Source organism: Chelmon rostratus, chromosome 9 (genome assembly GCF_017976325.1).
Source record: "Chelmon rostratus isolate fCheRos1 chromosome 9, fCheRos1.pri, whole genome shotgun sequence".
NCBI classification, from domain to species: domain Eukaryota; kingdom Metazoa; phylum Chordata; class Actinopteri; order Chaetodontiformes; family Chaetodontidae; genus Chelmon; species Chelmon rostratus.
In genome coordinates this window covers 8,320,558-8,339,856 of record NC_055666.1, presented here as the reverse complement: position 1 = coordinate 8,339,856, position 19,299 = coordinate 8,320,558, and the positions used below count along the sequence as shown (strand labels likewise).

Sequence of the window (19,299 nt, the reverse complement as noted above, 5' to 3'; positions counted from 1 at the left end):
GTGTTTGTTTGTGGGAGATATACAGTGATGTGGGTGGCTGTGCGTGAGTGTAGGTCTTTGACCCCCACAGTGTTCGCGGGCAGGGTGTGCTATTTGAGCAGGTGGCGATCATGGTTATTGGCTGACATTTGGAACAGTGCCGAGGCGAGCTGGTGTGAGTCTTGAATAAACACAGGGAAGGCTCCCTGCCCGCTGCTGACCTTTGCATGAGCGGGGAGGGTCAGGAGGCCTAATGCTATGTTATTAAGGAGATATTATTCGTCTCACCTGTAACTGACTCCTGTGGGCGATACCCTCCAAGGCTTTCTTGTTCTTTTGTTCTAATTTTTGATAGAAATACAGTTACTATATGTATGGTCTGTGTTTGCATATCTGTGTGTGTGTGTCATTCCACAGGTGCGTCTGGAGTGGCCAACAGACCTGGCCATCAACCCGCTGGATAACTCCCTCTACATCCTGGACAACAACATTGTCCTACAGGTAGAGAAACAGTCCTTAACACACACAAAACATGTTTGTGAATGAATTTTAAACCTGTTTCCAATTGAAGCTTATGCTTTTTTTGCGAGATCAGCCCAATGTGTAGCAGAGGAAGAAAGCGTAATGAAACATTTCTCACAAATTGCAGTGCTGTCACTTAAGGTCCATTTAGAGCGAGTGAGGCTGCTAACATAAAAGACAGGAAAAGAGCACCTTGTTAAAAAAAATAGCATGCTATCAACAGTCTCTGCAGAAGTTGTTTTTAAGAAAATGTCACTCAGGTTTTGCTTATTGCCCGAACGCTTGTTCTCATAAATGTAATGAATTGCTTGTTGAAGTGTGTATCTTGTAAAAACTTAATGAGTCATTAGATGAGGCAGGTTTAGGTTTGTTGTTCGATGAACTGGATCAACAAAGATAAGTTGTCAGTGGCTGATTCCATTGGCCATAAATGATTACTGGAAGTTGTAGTTATTTACTTTTATTTCTCCTTTACATTGTGTATACATGGCGGTGTATTTTTTTTCATATCAGGTATCAGAAAGTCTTCAGGTGCGTATTGTGGCGGGCCGCCCCATCCATTGCCAGGTTCCAGGTATTGACCACCACCTGGTTAGATGGGCAGCAGTGCGCGCCACCCTGGAGGCTGCGAAAGCCATCGCACTGTCCCACCTGGGCACACTGTTTATCGCGGAGACTGATGAGAGGCGAATCAACCGCATCCAACAGGTCACTCTGTCACTACAAATACCAAGTTACTTGCAACCTATTTTTAGCGAAGCATGCTCTGATTGGGCTTTGTAGGGCAGCTACCAATGATGAATTGAATGTCATTAAAACTAACTGAGCTGATACATTTTTACAGGAAGCTCTCACAGAAGAGACCCTCAAAACCACTACCGTCTTCATGTTGAAGTGTTGTCTGTTTACTGTTACTAATGTCAATATAATTGGAAATGTTTGACAGTGGCCATCAATTCACTACACCTTATTGTATTTTCAGTACACCACCAAAACTGTGACTTACTTACTAAATCCTGGACAGGCATCCAACTGCTCTATGTCTTTGTGAATGATGACAGAGCAAAACACACGTCTCGTACATCTCTAGCAAAAGTGACAAACAGGAAAACACATCTCAGTAGCAACTGACACCAGCAGTCCATCTGGCCATATGATGCAAATCTGACCTCACACTTGTTGCATCATGAGTCCCACAGTGGTCAGGTTGTCTGCTGTGGCCACAGATGCTGTGCAGCAAGAAAGTGTTCAGAATCCACCTCTTGCATGTGGACTTACAAAACTCTGATGCATTCAAAAAAAAACCTAAAAGCCTGTTTTCATTTTAGGAAAAACACTTCTTGGTCCATTAGCTCCATTAGCTAGCAGCATGTTATCACAGGCCCACAGCATTTGGGCACCAGCACTACAAAGATATTGCCCGCTGGACTCAATCAATAGTCCCTTTGTGGTCAGCAGCACCATGCTGAGTCCATGTGGAGGCAGACAGGAACATAAAATGCCTTTTTGATGGTGACCGGGCAGCCGTGTTTGATAGGGCAATGAAAATACTGTCTTTTTTTCTGTATATGTCACACCTATTTTATGTTTGGTATTTCTGGGCCCAAAAACTTGTCAAAACTCGAACAAAAAGCCAAAAAGAGTAGGACACGAGAGTGATTCAGGGAGGTTCCTACAAACGCACGCTCTCAGCAACAAGTAGAAGCTTCCCTTTGATAATGAATGAAACAGCTTTATGACACTGAACCGGAAAGTAAAATTGATGATGATGTGTTGCAGATTTTCTCAGCTGTTCTGATGTGCAATCAACACATTCAAGAACCTGACAGGCTGCTGCAGTTACAATGCGATGCAGGAAGAACTAAATTAAGTGCAGACAATTGTGTCACTTGTAAGACAAACTAGCTGCGCACAGGTATGGACTGACAATATTTTAAACTGATAAAAAATGACACACAAATTAAGTGCTTCATTTCATGGTAAATGGCTGACAACAGCTGCATCTTGTACTGTTTAGCCAATATTCTTTTCTGTACGATAAGGCCTATTAAATGTGAACATGCCTTGGTTGCAATTAGTATTTAGGCAAAGCTTTGGCACTGCAGCTGGGCTGCTCTCATGGTCCAGGCACGTCTGTCTGTCACACGCACCTGAAACATTTGGCCATAACATCAAGCGCCACACACGCATATCCAATGTGTGTTGAATTTTATTTGTAATCTTGCATAGAGGCAGGGACATTATTGAATATGCATGGTATTGGAGTTTTGAGGTGCATTAAAATTATAATAATTACATCCCAAATCAGCCCTGCTGTGGCTGTGTTTGTTTTCAATTAAGTGCAAAATGCAAGAGCTTGTTTTCTGTGAAGTGGGCATATTTTTGAAGTTGGAGCCTTTCCAACATATAAGTCACAAAACCTTTCAATTCAATCAATGTCTCTGAGGAAGCTGGTCATTATTTAAACCAAAAACTCTTCTTTCTGTATTTCACCACCTCTGGATTGTGAGTGGAAGCTGGAAACTGATTAGAACAACTCTGCAGGTCTCCTAAATTCTGGAGGACATATCAGTATTTTCCTGGGACGATGAAATGCTTTTACTTCTAAGCCTAAAATTACTGTAGGACTAAATGTGCAGAGTTTTTCGGCCAGTTAGGATTGATTTTCTACTCTGTGATGCTTGATAAATACAGACTGCAGTCATCCATTTTTCAGAGGGATAGCTCAACATTTTTATTTTCTTGCCAGGTGTTAGATGAGATGAACCCTCATGTTTGTACACTGAATATAAGGCTACCTCCAGCAGCTTAGCTTAGCTTAGCAGAAAGACTACAATCGCGGGAAACAGCTAGCCCACTTATTGGAACAAAATCTGCACCTCTAAAGTTGTCTTACTAACAGGTGGTCTTGTTTTTACATTTTTTGCTGAAAGTGGTATTCTTATTATCTCTCGACAATAAAGCAAATAAGACAAACAATTTGACAATCAAAATCTAATGTAGCTTCATAAAACACACTGCAAATCAGCTTTTCCTAAGGGACTGTTAAAAATCCATCTTCCCCAGTCATCTTCCAACAATGCACGCTTCGCTTGGACCATTTAAGAAGCATTGCCCCTCCACGATGTATCACAATCAAACTGTTGGTGTAGCAGTTTTCACCTTCATTTATAGCACTCTCCATCAGGACAATCAGTTTAATTTGCAGCAAAGCCCCATTTAGGCCAAACACTGAAGATTCGTCATTCTTTTGTTTTTCCTAAAATAAAAAAAGGCGTCTGAGAGCCTGATCATCTTAGATTGTTTGATTCAGGTGTCAGTAGACGAACACATACCAAATACATTGTCGTCGTTTTCCTCTTATTTCATTTTAATGTCATGAATTTGTATTTTCGGCTCAGGTGTTTGTGAAATGCCATCATTATCTTGTTTGTGGTAGTGATTAGACATAACAAAAGCTGTTGTTGAACATTATCTTCTGTTGAGCAATAATCTCCCCACATCATTCTGGAGCCGCATGTGACGTCTCTGAACACTTCACAGGTGTCGACAAACGGGGAGATATCTGTTATCTCTGGAGCCCCCACGGACTGTGACTGTAAGATAGACCCCAACTGTGACTGCTTCTCCGGTGGGTCATCAGGCACACACACACACACACACACACACACACACACACACACACACACACACACTGTGTGAGTTTAGGGTTATGTAATATGTGAGTATTACATTACATCTAACATGATTATAGTAGAAAAAACAACGTAAGTGCACTTTAAAACCATATGAGATCATATCTTGCTCGGCTTGGTTCCAAAGTAAGGAAAGAAACAAAACAAGAACATTTTAAAAACTTCGACATATTTAAATGAATTGAAATCGTCACCGTGTCTTGATTTTGAGTGATTAAATGTTGCAGCCTGTGTCTCCCTGTCGGCCAGTGATTTCATTAACAGCACTTGAGAAGAACATTTTCTCGCCTGTCTGTCTCCTCCACTGTTTTCTCCTCATCTTGAATGTGTCTAAATTATTTAATTCAGATGGAATTTTAATATCTAAAATGGGCTGTTTTGACTCTCCTTGAAAAATAATAAAAAATTATGATAATGGCGTTTATGTAAACAATGACAATATACAGAAAAGAAAGAAAGAACTAGGATGTCACAATGGGAAAGTAAGTGAATTTAATTTTGACTGTGTGAATGTGTGTGTTTGGTATACAAAGGGGCATAGATAGAGCATGCATGTGTGTATGGGGTGGTGTATTGGTATTCATGGAGAGGCTCCTTTGCAAAAACCTCCAGCTAAATTTCAGTAAGAACCAGCTTGAGAGAAACCTTTCAAATCCATTCAAATTACAGGCAAAAGAAGACGCTCTCGTCTAGCCGCTGAAGGTTTTAACTGGTTGGTGTATCATGGAAGGGCACCTGAAATGTAATAAAGGGAAGAGGGAAAGGACCAAACAAATAAGCAGATGTTCTTTTGACAGTTAGGCCAAGCTTTCATTGTAAGTGTCAGAGGATGTGATTTTATCATTTAATTCTGCTCATAAAAATCAGTCGCTTTTCTATTCAAAATGGAGGGAAGTGTCTCTCCCATGCCACAAGCCAATGGGCTGTAACCATCCCTATTTCTTGGGTTGTACTTTGCATATTTTCAATCATGTCTTGCTGTTAACAGATGATTACTCTCTTCAGAGGCTTTCCGTTTCCATCCCTCCACCGTACACACTCATGCAGTGTCTTTGAACATGCGCGACATATGTGAGCACACACTCGCAAATACAAACAGGCACGAGCACACACGCGCGCCAAAACATACACACACACACACATAACGTGCGTGCTGTAAAGAGATAAACTGCCACCCTGCTGCCTGCACAGACCCATCAGAGGCCCCGGGCCTACCGCTGACAGCATCTAAAGGGCTTCACCCGGCTATTATCCCGCTGTGCTACCAAAGACATCTGAATGCATTCAGTCACCCACGACCGCCGTCTGATAAGACTGAGGTCACTATCAAGGTGGTCATACCAACTCCATTGGGAAGCTACGGTATGCCAACAAGTCCAAGCCCTGAGCTGAACAGATAAACGCTTAAGCGGCACCATGGGATCATCATATTTTGCGAAGCTTGTGTGAACCAGCTGTGGCTTCTCTCTCTCTCTAAAGGAAAATTTGTATTGCTCAGTGTGTTTATAACTGAGGGCGCCTTCGCTTATGCCATTTTGTTGATAAAGAGTTCTCATTGAAATAATGTCTTCTTGTTTCTCTTATCAGGAGACGGAGGTTACGCCCGCGACGCTCGTCTCAAAGCCCCCTCCTCTCTGGCCGTGGCCCCCAATGGCACCTTGTATATTGCTGATCTGGGCAACATCCGGATCAGAGCCGTCAGCCCCAACCAGCCTCAGCCGAGCCCAGCCGGACTGGTAGAGATCAGTTCCCCACTGGACCAGGAGCTCTACCTCTTTAGCCAGGTACACAGTGCCTGCCATTGAATGTGAAATATGCTTCATAACTATAACTCAGTTCAGGTCAGAATGAGGACAAGATGTTTGGACGTACATCATTGCTGTCCCAGTGTAAGTGAATTTTCATTACAGTCTCATTTTGTGTTTTTCCTGAGTTCAAATCTAGCCTAGTTATAACTAACTCAGCTGTTTACCAAATTCAAACAGTGCTTATGTAGCGAAAGGTGTAACCAATACTAACACATTTCTCTCAATGTATGCATATAAAAGTAAAGCAAAGTAAAACTTACACTTACAAAGATTAGCAGTAATGTTTAATATATGGTTTGTCCATAAATCTTTATTTTTGGAAGTTTTCCTACATTCTATGATGTTATGATGACTTCCTAGTCAGTTAAATGCTTTTGAAGTCTTTACTAGCTAACATATGCTTATGTTTCAGTATTGCAACACAATTTAGTACATTTCTAGTTTGAAACTACAGTGGCTAGTAGTTACTAAGGACTTGGAAAAGACTACAATAGCGGCTGCAACCCAGTCCTGACAAGTGTCTATTTCTTTTTACTCGTGACAGAATGGCTCTCATATGTACACCAAGCACCTGATCACAGGCCACTACCTGTACAACTTCTCTTATGACACGGACGGCCAGCTGTCTGGACTGACGGGTCGTGACGGCCATGGGCTCCAGGTGAAGAGAGATGCTCATGGAGTGCCTCTCTGGTTGGCTCTACCTGGCGGACAGGTGTACTGGCTGTCTCTCAGCAACAGTGGAACACTTAGGAAGGTGTCAGCCCAAGGCCATGACATCGCCCACATCACTTACCATGGCAACACGGGTCTTTTAGCAACCAAGAGTGATGACAACAGTTGGACCACTGTTTATGAGTAAGTATACCGTTTTATTTTTTTTTTTTTCTTTCTGTTTTGTTCTTTGTCTGTTTTTATTTTCGTTCTTTTTTCCTTCCTTCTCGTTTTCACTTTTTCTTTCAGTCATGGTTGCTTGTTCGACTCTGAATGCATGTGTGGACAGGGGATCGCATTTGTGCATGTATATTAATGTGAGACGGAGGTTATGCTTGCGGTGTGAAATGTGAGTGCCATCTGGTGGTACGTAGTGCATCACTGTAGAAAGCTGGACAGGCTTTTTTTTCTCAGTTTTGTCTTTCCTAAAATGACTGATTAGCAGAAGGATGTCTCCGCAACACTTTGATCACACACGTTTACCATCACACATACAGTGCACACACAAAAGCACATCTGTGTGAATTATTCACCGCTGCCGACTGAGTCTCTGTCCCAAATTCCACAGCTGGATAATTACACATATAAATCATAGCTGACACTGCGGCGATGTTTGTGTATGAGAGAGGACAACAGAGTGATAGTGAGAATCCATACGTGCGTCTCTGTGTGTATGGCTGCGTTCATTTGTCCAAGTGTATTAACCGTGTGCGTTTGTGCTTGTATATCATTGTCTTTGTGATTCATTCAACAAGGTACAACAGTGAGGGCCGTGTGACCAACATCACCCTCCCCACCGGCGAGGTGAGTGGTTTCCACAGCAACCTGGAGCGCTGGTCTCGGGTGGAGGTTGAGGTGTCCAACCGGGAGAACTTCATCACCAGCACCAACCTGTCTGCCAGTGACACCATCTACACGTTCAGACAAGGTATACCGCCATGTTTTTCTTCACTCCTCATAGTCAGTAGGAACATTGGGAAACAGAGCCTAGATATGGGGACACAAATGTGATGTCCCCGTGTATTCACTGGTTGACATGTCTGAACAATTGTAGTCTCACCACAGTACATCTAACCCCATCTAGTTTACCACAAAATGGTGCAAGGCCGCTTTTGACTCATCTGGGGGGGACTAAAGTATGGGAAACCTACACAAATGTATATGAAGGGCAGTCCGTAACGTTATAGTGCTGTTTAAACATTTATGACTGGCAAACTGCAATAACATGGCTGTTATTCTGGTCGGGTCAGACACACTGACCCGTGGTTTCTCCTTCTTCATCGGCTGCATGCAGAAGATTCACAGTTTTGAAAAAGGATTTATCCCATTCTATGAATAATTGACAAATGGTTCTGGTATGACCTCTTTACATAACCAGACTAATGGGCAGTGGGAAAAAAAGAGCTTGTTTTTTTTATTTACAAAAAAGAGGCAGATCCGACTGATGTGTGAAACGTCTTAATGGCCGCGGGAAAAAACAAATGGAAAAGAGGGCAGAGATGAAAAGAGGAGAAAATGAGTGTGGAGTGGAGAAGCCGCTCATGGGAGCAGTTTCTTCTCATGTCATCCCTTTAATTGCTTTCTAGCAGTTGTCACAATGACAGGACTGCAGGGAGAGAAAAGCTGCTCCAACACACACAAACACACTTGCACACACGCAGGCATGCGCACACTGCTACAGTATGACAGAGCTGCCAGGGAAGAGTTGGAATGGCCCCCTATTTTAGAGTGATCCCCCCCACCACCCTCAAATTCATTGTGTCCTTTCCTGCCTCTGAGGCAACAATAACCATATGTGCTGAAAGAGGTTTTACAGTGGTGGAGGGAATAGAAGTTACTGTCCAGTTTATTAGCTGCGTTAAGTTTTATGATGATTTTATAGTCATGTATTTTTTAAGTTTTATATCTTTATCTAATTATTTTGATTTTTTTTAACTTATGTTTTGGAAACGTTAAAGGATTAGACAAAGTGATATTAGCATGTCTACATTCTGTTTGAAATCTTGCTCAGAGAAATAAAGAGATCAAAGAGCAGCTTCTGAGAAACCTTTGCAATGTGTGAAAAACTGTCATGGCCAAACACCCCTCCTTTACCACCCCTTTTCTCTTTCTTTCTATGTCGCGCTGTCCTCCTCTTTTTATTGCTCTCTCTCTCACTATCTGTCCATCTGCCTCTCTTTTTCAATAGCTTGCAGTTTTCTAAAGATAAAGTAATAGATATCCAAATCAGATAGCAAAACACTCACATGCTAAAAGCCAGGCTTGTATTCGTTGCATTCATGTAGTCTGCTGCTATATCACATTGATTTTTCTCAAGACTGCTTTCTGAGAGACAGTGACTGATGTTTTTTCACACTTTTTTCATCTGTCGCTGCATATTTGCATCGTGTGCATGTGTGGTTTTGTGTGCCTTTGCGTGCGCCTCTGTATGTGTGCGACCCACCCATACAATCCCCCCAGACCACGCTCAGAGTTCATACAGAGTCAGCGCTGACGGCTCTTTCCTTGTGTCGCTGGCGAGCGGGATGGAGCTGTCACTCAGCACTGAGCCCCTCCTCCCCGGAGGCGTCGGCGGAGGAGTCAGTCCCACGGCCAGCCGCTGTAACATCAGCCTGCCTGGAGACCACGCCCCCAGCCTGATAGAGTGGAGGCAGAGGAAGGAGCAGAGCAAGACTAACTACAGCACTTATGAACGCAGGCTCAGGGTAAAACACTAAATCACGAACTTAATCTTCAGCTATCAGATAATAAAGAAAACTTAACCTCCTAAATTCAGTGCTACACATAGGCAGCATACAGTAACAACTTGATACTCTGTGGTTACTAGTAAACATCTCAAACAACACAGCCAATTACCATGGAAACCTATGTGAATAGGTCAGATTACATCACCTCAGCCACATCAAATGTTGTGCAATCTGACCTTCATATTCTTCCTCAAGAACGTCACTTCTAAGTGCACCCTATTCAGTGGATCGCACATTTGTTATGAGCCGAACTGGAGAGCCGTTTGAACGCTGGCACAGTTTGGTGTTACGCAACATGGTAGTTGTTTTGGCTGATTGATAATGTCACTGAGAGCGAGCTGATAAGTCAAATGACTCGGAAGCTGTTAGCTGTACTTTCCACAAATCATACGCCGACTGCAACACATACTCTTTTTTTCCTTGGCAGAAAGTACACCTCACAAACAGAATGTTTTCTGAAATAGAAAATTTTATCTGATGTGCGCTAATTAATCAGCAATCCCTGGACTTGGTTCTTCGCTTGTCAACAAGGCAGTTGATTGTTAATGTGCAGGTCCAGTTCGCTCTAAATGTCACAATTAATTTGTCTAAACTAATGAAATCTCTGCTTGTCGCAGATACGCCACTTCATTTATATTTGCATGTCTGTGGCCTTCTTTAGAATTTATGAATATTAATAGAATTTGTTGTGTTTTACTCTCCCTCCAGTTGACATGTACTGATTTTCTTTTCAGGCACATAACAGGAACCTGTTGTCCATAGACTTCGATCAAAGCACCAGAGTAGGGAAGATCTACGATGACCACAGGAAATTCGACCTCCATATCCACTATGACTCCCTGGGCCGGCCCGTGCTCTGGTCCCCCAGTAGCAAGTACACTGAAGTAAACATCAGCTATTCTAGTGGGGGACTGTTGTCAGCCATCCACCGTGGAGAATGGTCTGAACGGCTGGAGTACGAGAACGACAGGGTGATGTCCAGAGCATGGGTCAACGGCAAGATCTGGAGCTACACATACGCAGACAGGGTAAGAGGTGTGCTTCTAGAAAACATGTTCAGAGGGGATGTGATAGACAGTTCCTCTCTGTATCATACTGAGATTTGTTTGACGGCTTCACTCCAGGTTGTTTGTGTCTTTGGTGGTAACAGAAATCTAACACATCTGCTCTTCCTTTGTTTGCTTCTTCAAGGTTATCGCAGTGATCTGAAACCAAAACTAACATTAAAAGTATGAGACGTTCTGCAGTTACTTGAGATGAAAGTAGAACATTTGAAAATAAGTTTAAGTTTACAGTTTACAGTTCTATATTGCCACCAATGTTTAATGTGTTTTTCATACTTTTGAGGCAGCCATTGATGTCTGTGCATTTTACTTAACAATGAAAATCAATTTGCAGAGAGATTATGTCTGATTTATGCTTTTTCAGTTATTGTACAGACCTTTTAAATTAATCTGCACTTGCAGATGCTCGACTACACAACAGCACCATAGCTTTGAGAGCAGTGAAAGCAGACAAGATGTGCAATGTGATGGATTACGTAACTCAAGCAAGCATGGTGACAGAAAAGAAAGCAGTAGTTTTCTGAAAGCAGGTTTTACACTACACACTGGCCATGTCAGAAATAATGTACAGTTCGTGTAATTTGGAGTAAATGGAATAAAACATGCACGGAGGTATGTTCCTTTAAGTGTGTGACAAAGCGGAGAGCTACCAGAAGCTATAATTTCTGTCCTTGAAATTAATTGAAATATTTAATGGAATAGTACAGCCTGAAATATATTTAGTGTCAGCTTTTGGTCTAAGACAAAATTAGAGTGTAAATGAGCTTACATTACAGAACCATCTAGGAATTAATAATACCTGCATGTATTATTAATGCATTTATATTACACGTTACAGTTCAATAGGAAAGTATTTTTATACAACATTGTTTTACTGCAGTTCAAACAGTTCAGATAGCTACAGATGTGCAGACAGGTTTCTAAAGTGTTCCTAAAAGGTAAAATCAAAATGAAACAGTCAACAACATTGCCGCTGTTGTCTGAAAAACCCAGAGTTCCACTAATGCTGGGTTTTTTTTTTTAGTTTTTCTTTTTTTTTTTCATTTTGTTTTATCCAAGTTTTAAGAATTAAATAGCCTTCAGTGATCAACTGAAAAATCAATGGTCCTCAAGCCCAAACCAAGGTTGCTTTTGAAGTGCAGACGTTTTAGTGATGCAAAATTTTCACCGAATGACATTGAAATGAAAAAATATAGCAGACGGAGAAAGAAAAAGCTCTTCAAGCCAAAGAGCTACACTATAATAACTCTGCCGTGCATCTGTCTGTGATTCCTGCAGTCCATTATGCTGCTCCTCCATAGCCAGCGGCGCTACGTCTTTGAATACGACCAAACGGACCGTCTGGTTGCCGTGACGATGCCCAGCATGGTGAAGCACGCCCTGCAGTCGCTCCTGTCCATTGGTTACTACAGGAACATATACACTCCTCCTGACAGCCAGTCCTCCTTCATGCAGGACTACACCCTGGATGGGCGGCTGCTGAGGACTCAGTACCTGGGCACAGGACGCAGTGTCATCTACAGGTAGGACACAGACGACAGAAATATTACTGGCTGTTGGTTTTATCAGCTCGTTTGGGGAGGCAATGCAGTGTGGAAGAGGTGACATTGGTGACAACACTGGTTTGATTTTGCCGAAACTGGGAGGCATTATGCATCTTGGCACGCTAGTCAGCCATATAAAACATAACACTGATTGGCTTGATGAAGGTGCAATAATTAAAGGCTAATCTCAGAAATTTAAAAGCCCTAACACAGCTCTAAACCTAGCTGACACAAAACGTGCCACACACACACGCAGCTGTCCTTACAAATTATACTGATTGGACTAATGGGAAGACTGATTAAAGGTCAAATTTTTTATCATCATACTATGTCAGACACCACTGATCTGATTTTGATGAAAGTTGGAGGACTGATTCGGGCAGTGTTCTGGCATTTAACATTTTTAATACTTATTGGCTCGATGGGGACACTACAGTATAATAAACGGCCCCATTTTTAAGATCTGAAAGGCCATAACTGCCACAGCAGCCGGTCTGATTTTGATGAAATGTTGAAGGATGATGCAACTTGTTCCTTAATAGCCAAAAGGGATCTTTGAATTATTCATGAGCTTTAGCGTGTTTGTTTATATTATATTATTTTCAGATGTTTTACTGTACATTTTTTTAAAATGAAATACCATTTTTCTCCAGACATTTTACTAATTCATTCCTGATTCTATAAATTGTTCTTTTATTCATTTTACTCCTTTTTTTTCAAGGTATACACCAGCAGCGCGGCTCTCGGAGGTGGTTTATGACTCCACTCTGGTGACCTTCACTTATGACGACGCCTCTGGCACTGTCAAGACCATTCATCTCACCCATAACGGCTTCATAAGCTCCATACGATACAGACAGACAGGTACATATATACATGCACGCACATGCTAAACAGTCTGACGGCGGCAAAATTTGAAATATGTGCAAGTCATCTTTAAATGAGTAATTCAAAGGGATCAATCTCAACATAAAATGATCTGATGGGTGCAACTCAAAGCATCTGTTCTGTGACAGGACTGCACAATCATGCATCTTGAGCCAGATTTTTTGAGTAGTATCAAACTCTGTAGTCTGGTATTGACTCAACCATGACGCTATTTCATCTGAGACTGAGGCAGCCACAGTTAGAAGTGTGAATAGGGCTGAGCGTGCTCGAGTGGAAGAGACTGTGGTCTACCACAGCTGTAAATTTGAGACCACCCCCTGGGCTCTGAGTCGTGCTATGTCTTCCCCACCTCCACAACCAGACTGCCTGATCAAAGTTAGCAAGTGAATGTATAAATATGTGGTGGGCGAAGTGTGGATATACTTTATTTTTCTTGCATGTGAACGTTTGTCTTGAGTTTATACAAAAAAATTAGCTGCATTGGGGAGGGAATCATGAAATCTTACTTGAGGCCATCCATTATTACCCTAATAACATTACAATTGTTTCACTTCTGATTTGGAAAATTAGTTAGAAAGACATTGCACTTCATAAATTGCAGTATTACCCTGTAACTGCATCACCATCATTTGGCCCCTTTAGCTGTGGCAGCAGATCCATTTGGATTCCGTCATTGTTAATACGGTTCACCAATTCCCTCCAGTGACAGTCTTTGCAGGGTCGCTGACAGCCCTCTCATCTCTGCTGCTGGTTCACTTCACATAGCTTTGTGATTGGCTCACCATGATCAGGTGTCACTAACCTGCGAGGCAAAGGTCTGTTTGTTTGTGTGTGTGTGTATTATTCATGTTGGACATTTAGACAGTCACATTGTGGACGTTTGTAGGCTACTTGCCTTCTGTATGTTGACAGAATGCAAGTCCTCATTTAGGATAAGGTTAGGGTAAAGGTTTTGGTTAGGTTAAGTCTCCAGGAAATGAATGTAAGTCAATGCAATGTCCTCTGAAACAGCGGAAATGTGGGTGTGAGTGTGTGTGTGTGTGTGTGTTTATCGCTTTGCCCTCACTGTGAATAGACTCTCACCTTCCTTTAACTGATCTCATTTCAGCAGAACAAACGGAGCCTTGGAGAGAGGAGAGATAGTAGTAATTGTCCCTCGAGAGGACACAAGGAAGAGTAGGGACGAAAAAAAAGGAGAAATGGTGATATAGAGAGGTAGGTGAGGGAGAAAAGGAAGAGAAAAGGAGAGGGAAAGATGACAGCTTGGGGAAGTGACAGCTAGAGAAGCGAGACGAACAGACTGCGAGTTCCCTAGGGCTGTAGAAAAGCCTCCACATCACTCTCAGTGCTTCTGCCATTTTCCCATTAGCGCAGGTTTAGAATCAACATTCCACAGAAAATAAAAATAGAAGATGTAATGCTGATCCAGCTCTCTACAGTCTCCAAAGCAAGACACTTAGTCATTTTAACTGCAATCAGAGTCATCTCAAATAGCATCATAATGGTGTTTCATTAGCAGGCCTTTTTCCAAATGGAGGATGAGCTGTAGTAGCTAGCAGCAGAGGTGATGAATGGTGTTGTTAAAGTTGATGTTCTGACATTAAGGAGCACATTGGCCCATCATGGCTATTGTCTTTAGATTTCATTATCTCTCCATATTAAAGGTCACCACTGGAAATGCCATAGAGGTGTGGGGATAGTTAAGATTGAATGGATTGCACTGTGTGTGTCTGTGTTAATGATGTTGAATTAGTCCATGATTTGAATTAATTAGGCAGGCTTGTACATGTAGCATGATGGCCAACTGTGAGGGCCATGTGGGCAAATGCACGGGCCGTAGTTTGTGCGCATGCTAATGATTCTGGAGCTTAAATATCTGTGAATTTCTCACATTCCTAACACTCTGTTTCCTCTGCTCAGGTCCCCTGACGAGTCGGCAAATCTTCCGCTTTAGCGAAGAAGGCTTGGTCAATGCCAGGTTTGACTACAGCTACAACAACTTCAGAGTGACTAGCATGCAGGCAGTCATCAATGAGACCCCTCTTCCCATTGATCTGTATCGTTATGTGGATGTATCCGGACGAGTCGAGCAGTTTGGCAAATTCAGCGTCATCTTCTATGACCTCAACCAGGTGGGCAGAATATTGTCTACTAAAATAAGACACATGAATTTGGATGCCTTCATCAGTTTATCCTCAGATTGTGCCTTTGGTATTTTCTTAAAGCTGCACTAAAGTTTGTTTTTTTTTTTTACTTTAGCAATGGATCAAATGACTGTGTGTCATGTAAAAGCAGCCGCTCATAGTGACAAACCCACAGAGAATCATCACCTAGCTCTACGAAGTGATTTAGCGTCTTTCAGCTCATTGTTTTGGTTTTATGGCCCAAAGCTTGATTATTCTGTTTGACTCTCACTGCTCTCATTACCCACAATAACCACGATGCCGATAAACACAGCACTAAACAGCAGACGGATAAAGTAAGCGGCTAGCTGGTGAACATAGTTTAGCATTTAGTGTCTTAAGAGATAGCGATAGATATCAGTACGCTAGTTACATATGTTAGGTGCGTAGATTTGACTTACAAACAACAGATTACTTGACTGAGAAAAGAAGACTTTGAAGACATTTGTTCACTTTTGGTTTCACACAGGAATGACATTTGTCAGGTGCCCGAAAACATGACTTAAAAATAATACCAAAGGTGCTCCATGTCTGCTAGTTATGCTAATTTGCAACAGGCAAATTAGCATAACCAACATAGACACCTTTATGTAAGGGATAATGTATAGTGAGCAGGTTCCTATGGAGAAATAAACCCGACAGGATGAATAGAAGCCTGACACGAAGCGTAATCTTGTCAAAATGTGGAGAGGATGGTGGGACGATGTCTCAGACCTGTGAGAGAGACGTAACTGGCGACAGAGTTTGGTTTACCGCTATTATTTCGTACTGATGGATAAAAGTCCCGCAGCAGCTGAACTTTGTGCCTGTCCGTTTCAATCCGGTCAGTCTCTGTGTCCTCAAGTCGCTTGTGCTTTAGTATCGCTCCTCTTGTCAGTCCAGCGTTGTTCTTCTCTTTTCTTGTCTTTTTTGCTGGGGACATGTCATTCTCCAGTTTTGTCCTTTCCGAACAAATTAAAAGTAATGTCCACAAAATGCTCCATATTTGCCCCTCAAATCAGCTGGCGATTTGTTTTTTGAGCTTGGTACATTAAGGGATTGCCCCTTTAGTCCATGACTGTTAGGAAGTCCTGAGCAGGCGGCCGTCTGTCGAGAAATAAACACAGCTGAATTTTCGCGATTGACTAATCAGAATTGAGTATTTAAGAGTGCCGTGTTCTAAAAGATGATAATACATGTATGTTGTATTTCATACAACACTGCTCTAAAACAACCAGTCGCAATGCTGCACGAACTCCCCTTTACATGTTCGTGTTCAGGTGCACTGCTAACCCATCTCATCTGCGGTTCTCTAGGTTATTACCACCCATCTGATGAAGCACACCAAGGTATTTAACTCCTATGGCCAGGTGGTAGAGGTCCAGTATGAGATCCTTAAATCCATTGCCTACTGGATGACCATCCAGTATGACTCCGCAGGGCGTACAACCACCTGTGATATCAGGGTGGGCGTGGACAGCAATGTGACTCGCTACACTTACGAGTACGATGCAGACAGCCAGCTGCAAAGTGCCTCGGTTAATGAGCGGCCTCAGTGGCGCTATAGCTATGACCTCAACGGGAACATTAACCTGCTCAGCCATGGGACCAGTGCTAGGTAAGTCACTACCTACCAGCAATATTTTTCAGTAGGTGAAAACCATGTGTCAATACTATGTCATAACAAGTGTATTGCATGAGTTATTATCAGAATTTTGCCTTGCTAGCAGCATGTTTCTAGCGGTAGCAATGTCAATTGGTCAATTTTTTGTCTAGACTGAATAATCTCACCTATGGGTTGAATTAGCATGACTTTTTACAAACATTCAGGGTCCCCAGACAATGATTTCTACTGACCTCAGATATTAAGATCCTACTCAGGATGAATGTTTATTACTTCAGTGGTCCCTTAACTTTTCTTCTCATGCCATCATCAGGTCAAATTGAATTGCTCAATACTGGTTTACGACCATTTACCAGAAAAAACATTCCCATTAGCCTTAGCTGACTTTGTATTTAGTGCTAGTAAGAAAATGTTAGCATGCTAACTTACTAAAATAAGATAGCAAACATTATACCTGTCAAACATAAGCATTTTAGCATTGTCATTGTGAGCATGCTAGCATGCTAATGTTTGCATTTAGCTCAGCCACAAGTACAGCCACACAAAGCTGCTAGCATGGCTACATAGCATTGTTATGTACATACATGTTTGGTTTAATTCCAGGCTGACGCCACTGCGTTATGACCAGAGAGACCGTATCACTCACCTTGGCGAGTTGCAGTACAGCGTGGATGACGACGGCTTCCTCCGCCAGCGAGCGAATGATCTGTTCGACTACAACTCCAATGGCCTGCTGACCCGCGTCTTCAACAGAGTGACTGAGCGCACCGTGTGGTATCGCTACGACGGGCTGGGTCGGCGTGTGGCCACCAAGAGCAGCCAGGGCGAACAGCTGCAGTTCTTTTATGCTGATCTGTCACACCCCACCAGGGTCAGCCACTTGTACAACCACAGCAGTAATCTGATCACATCACTGTACTACGACCTGCAGGGCCATCTCATCGCCATGGAGCTGAGCAGCGGGGAGGAGTACTATGTCGCCTGCGACAGCGTGGGGAGTCCGAGGGCAGTTTTCTCTAGCAAGGGTCGACTGGTCAAGGAGATCCTCTACACCCCTTATGGGGAGGTTTACCAGGACACCAACCCTGACTTCCAGCTTGTCATTGGATTCCACGGGGGCTTGTACGATCCTCTCACACGGCTGGTCCATTTGGGCAGGCGGGATTATGACACACTAGCCGGTCGGTGGACTTCGCCCAATCACGAACTGTGGGGGGAGCTGAGCAAGGAGCCAAAGCCCTTTAACTTGTACGCCTTCAAGAATAACTGCCCAGTAGGGAGAGTGGAAGAGGTGACACAGTTTACTACAGGTGAGCTTCACACATGTACACACACACACACTCATTCACACTGTCAGACAACTCTGAATTAGAGACTGACTGTCTCACATTAGGTGCCACATTGCGGCTCTCACACAGATTCAGACAGACTGTATTTCATTCAGCAGCACCTACTCCCACACACCCCTACATGGAAAACATCTGCCATAAAGAGTGAGTGAACAGGGCTCACAGCTAACCACAGGTGAGCTGTGTGTCAGAGAGAGAAGATGTGACAGACAGAATGTACCGGCAACAGAGAGGACAGCCATGCCTCTGATCAGCTTGTTTTTTAACACGGCCTCTTATGTCTTGTTCCCCGTGTCTGTCAAGAACACACTGTTTCCCCGAGAGACAAAATAGAAACTCAAGCGATGGAAAGAGATGGAATAGGAGAGTAGGAGAATGAATATAGGATGTCGGTGGGAGGCGTACGTCCTCCTGGTTAATGGAACATTCATTTGGCCTGTCACGTTTCCCTGCAGCAGGATTGTTTATTGCAAAAGGAATCTGTTTGTCAGGGAAACACCAGCCGAACCATCTCTGCCGTGTATTATGTTCATATATTGTGTGATTTCCTGAACAAGGTGTTGTTTCCTTGGCCTTATGACTTTTTGTTTGCTTCACAGTATACACATTATATTCTTTCACCTTCCTTGCATTTTTTTTTCTTTCTCTGTGTGTGTGTGGTGTGTGTCCAGACATCGGTAGCTGGCTGCAACTGTTTGGCTTCCAGCTTCATAATGTTGTCCCCGGTTTCCCAAAGCCTGAAGTGGGCAGAATGGAACAAACATACGAACTGATGAAGACCCAGACCAAGACACAGAACTGGGACTCCAGCAAGGTGAGCTTCACACCACGACAAACCCCCGTCAGCTGCAGCTGCAAGGCTCTCTACAAGTTCTAATCGTGTGATCTGTGTATATTAATTGTTTGACCGTCCTCATATCATCTGTCTCTTTTCTCTCTCTGTTGAACATTTAAATACTTTTGATGACTCATATAAATACCGCAAAGATAATCATAATCATAATCACAAACATAAACCCACACTTAACTGTTGAACTTATGGGCTGTACCCAGCGCTGCAGCACTCGTAGCTAGGCTAGCTGTTGTGAAGCTATCTTTAGACAGGCTGTGGGCTGGTGGTTTTCCGAAAGGTGAGGACAACTCCGCTGTCATGGAAAGTGACATTAGTAAATGAAATGTGACATAATTAAACGAAATGTGACG

General features: G+C 42.8%; 1 protein-coding gene across 1 annotated transcript in view; it reads left to right on the top strand.

Moving 5' to 3' along the window:
* Positions 1-19,299, top strand: part of tenm1 (teneurin transmembrane protein 1) — a 166,022-nt gene that overhangs the window by 144,359 nt on the left and 2,364 nt on the right. Inside the window, exons 24-37 of the mRNA XM_041943515.1 lie at positions 397-480; positions 1,015-1,209; positions 4,045-4,132; positions 5,784-5,980; positions 6,549-6,862; positions 7,474-7,646; positions 9,179-9,423; positions 10,200-10,493; positions 11,808-12,052; positions 12,795-12,937; positions 14,882-15,093; positions 16,440-16,741; positions 17,351-18,057; positions 18,768-18,910. Of these exons, the coding sequence (XP_041799449.1) occupies positions 397-480; positions 1,015-1,209; positions 4,045-4,132; positions 5,784-5,980; positions 6,549-6,862; positions 7,474-7,646; positions 9,179-9,423; positions 10,200-10,493; positions 11,808-12,052; positions 12,795-12,937; positions 14,882-15,093; positions 16,440-16,741; positions 17,351-18,057; positions 18,768-18,910 (3,342 nt within the window). The remainder of the gene's footprint in view (positions 1-396; positions 481-1,014; positions 1,210-4,044; positions 4,133-5,783; positions 5,981-6,548; positions 6,863-7,473; positions 7,647-9,178; positions 9,424-10,199; positions 10,494-11,807; positions 12,053-12,794; positions 12,938-14,881; positions 15,094-16,439; positions 16,742-17,350; positions 18,058-18,767; positions 18,911-19,299) is intronic.